Genomic DNA, 2,337 nt, shown 5'->3' with positions numbered 1-2,337 from the left:
GGGGAGAGTTAAATCATTTTCCCATTTGAGTTTTGGTAATGTCTGTATTTGATATGAGTTTATACAGCTTGGATATTATTTTCTTGGAGGATGTAATTTTCATAATTTCTTCAATTAATTTGGAAGGCTGTAGTGGGTTAATGGTTACACTAATCTTTGACTTAATTATGGATTTTAGTTGACTGTACTGGAGGAACTGTTCTCTCTGAACTCCGTACTTCTGGATCAGTGTATTAAATGATATGAACTAGTTATTTTCAAACAGGTGATATAGGTGAGTTATTCCTTTGTGTTACCATGTTGGGAAATAGGGTTATTATGCAGTTGGAAATCAGGGTTGTGCCAAATTGGAGTGTATCTACATGGTACAAGTGATGATTTAGTGATTCTGTTTACTTTCCACCAGGCTGTCAGAGTTGAGAGGATTGTGATGTTCTTACAGTAATTCATTTTCTTAGTAGAGTTTGGTAGAAAAGGAAGGTCTCCAACCGAGTTATTTGTTATTGTTACAGTAATTTTGCTCTAATTCTATCCACGCTCTGTTGTAACTGTCCTTCTGAATCCTTTTGACTAAATACTGGAGCTGATTTGCCAAGTAGTAATATTGGAAACACACTGTTATGATTGACAGCAGCATGTTCTCCTCTTGTCACTGATTTTACTGTTTCACACTTATGTCCTCAGCTACACCTGAGACACCAGTCTGTCGATCACAGGCTCAGTGACGCCATCTTACCATCTGCCTGCTCCTCTCCTGCTCGTTCTTCTCCTGCAGCTGCACGGCGCTGACTATCTGGGTCCTCAGGATGATGACTTCCTCCTTGCGGGCGTCCAGCTCCTCATTGGCTGCTTTCAGCTGACTGAGCAGCAGGTTGTAGCCGTCCTGCAATTCACTGGATGAGCTGCTGTCAGACGCTCGCTCAGCAATGGTCTTCCTCAGCTCGTTCAGGTTGTTCTTCAGCTGCTTATTCTCTGACTCCAGCTCCTGTCTCTGTGGGGGCACAGGACCCGGATCAGGTAAACACCATGTTGAGAGCCATAGACCGTCAACTTGAACGGCGTTTAACTGCTCTCAGTGGTTACACTTGGACCGACAGCACCCAGTGGTGGGAGATGACGTGTTCACAGTGTGAGAGAAGCATTAGGTTTGTACCTTGAGGTTGTTGTAGGCCAGGTCTGCAGCCTCCTGCTCAGAGGTGGAGCTCCTCGGCTCCGAGCTCTTCAGGAAGGAAAAGATCACACATGAAGAAATATATCAAACTGTCTGATGAAGGTGTAGTGGTTAAAAACAAACAAGGTACCAGTCCAGAGGTAATAGAACAGTATGTAGTTCATATATAGATATTATTTGTAATAGTTATGTAAGGCTGAGCTAAGTGTCTGTGTAAGCTTGATCAAGCAGGAATATCTTGGGTTGTGTCCCCCTTGTTTAACTTATGGGTAAACATCCCGAGGAAGTCTAGATAGGGAATGGATATACTGTAGCTGCAGCCTTATGTGAACTATTTGTGTGCTCTGTTCAGGTTTAGAAAAAGGTTTAGAAAAAGGAAATGTGCGCTAGGTCAATGTGACCTAGAAGTTCATGTACTGGACATCTTAGATAATGCTCGGAAGAAGGTGTGTGTGGGTAGCTGGCATGGGACTGTGTCTCTGGCTCAGGCCATGGAAGGCTGTGTAACTGGGAGAAGATAAAAGTTAAGACAGCCTTCGGACCCGGCCGGGGGGACTCTGGACTCTGACTGACTGGACCCTGTGACCAACAATGACTGACTGACTCTGTGACAATCTTCTTATTTAATACTTTATTTATTTCATTGCAGGAGGAGTGATTCTGTTCTCTGTTCCCTAACTACCAGATTAACTACTACCCTGTTCAGAATAACTAATATGAAATGATTATTTAAACTGGGATTTGTCTGAATAAATTAATAATTATCAGATCCTAACTACTACAAAGGAACTGAGTGAATGACCAGATTAAAAAGGTGCATCCTCAAATCAAGCTTGAAATACAATCAGTAAGTAACTAGATTAAGTCAGGATGGTTTCAGAGCCCCTGTCCTGTCAGAGAGCCCTCGGTGCACATAGAGCTAAGAACAGATTAAAGGTGTCACCCTGCGCTTGGCCAGCTCCTCCATCTTGTCCACGCTGGTCTGCAGTCTCTTCCTCTCCTGCTCCAGCTCACGGACTCGTTTCTGCAGCTTCATGAACAGGCCGATGTCCATCGCCGCCTTCTCCACTCCCATCTCCTGCAGGCACATGTCAGTTAGTGGCGGTTCCAAACTCAGAAACACTGGACCGTGACTGGAATGACAACCCTGGTAAGTTCCTGGACGG

General features: G+C 44.1%; 1 protein-coding gene across 1 annotated transcript in view; it reads right to left on the bottom strand.

Moving 5' to 3' along the window:
• Positions 1-2,337, bottom strand: part of myo5b (myosin VB) — a 45,329-nt gene that overhangs the window by 18,207 nt on the left and 24,785 nt on the right. Inside the window, exons 26-28 of the mRNA XM_020622467.1 lie at positions 2,115-2,249; positions 1,154-1,219; positions 737-991 (exon numbers count right to left, since the gene is read on the bottom strand). Coding sequence (XP_020478123.1) covers positions 737-991; positions 1,154-1,219; positions 2,115-2,249 — 456 coding nt within the window. The remainder of the gene's footprint in view (positions 1-736; positions 992-1,153; positions 1,220-2,114; positions 2,250-2,337) is intronic.

Source organism: Monopterus albus, unplaced genomic scaffold (assembly GCF_001952655.1).
Source record: "Monopterus albus unplaced genomic scaffold, M_albus_1.0 scaffold281.1, whole genome shotgun sequence".
NCBI lineage: Eukaryota > Metazoa > Chordata > Actinopteri > Synbranchiformes > Synbranchidae > Monopterus > Monopterus albus.
Note: the sequence above shows the minus strand (reverse complement) of the source record. Positions and strands in the feature narration are given on the sequence as shown.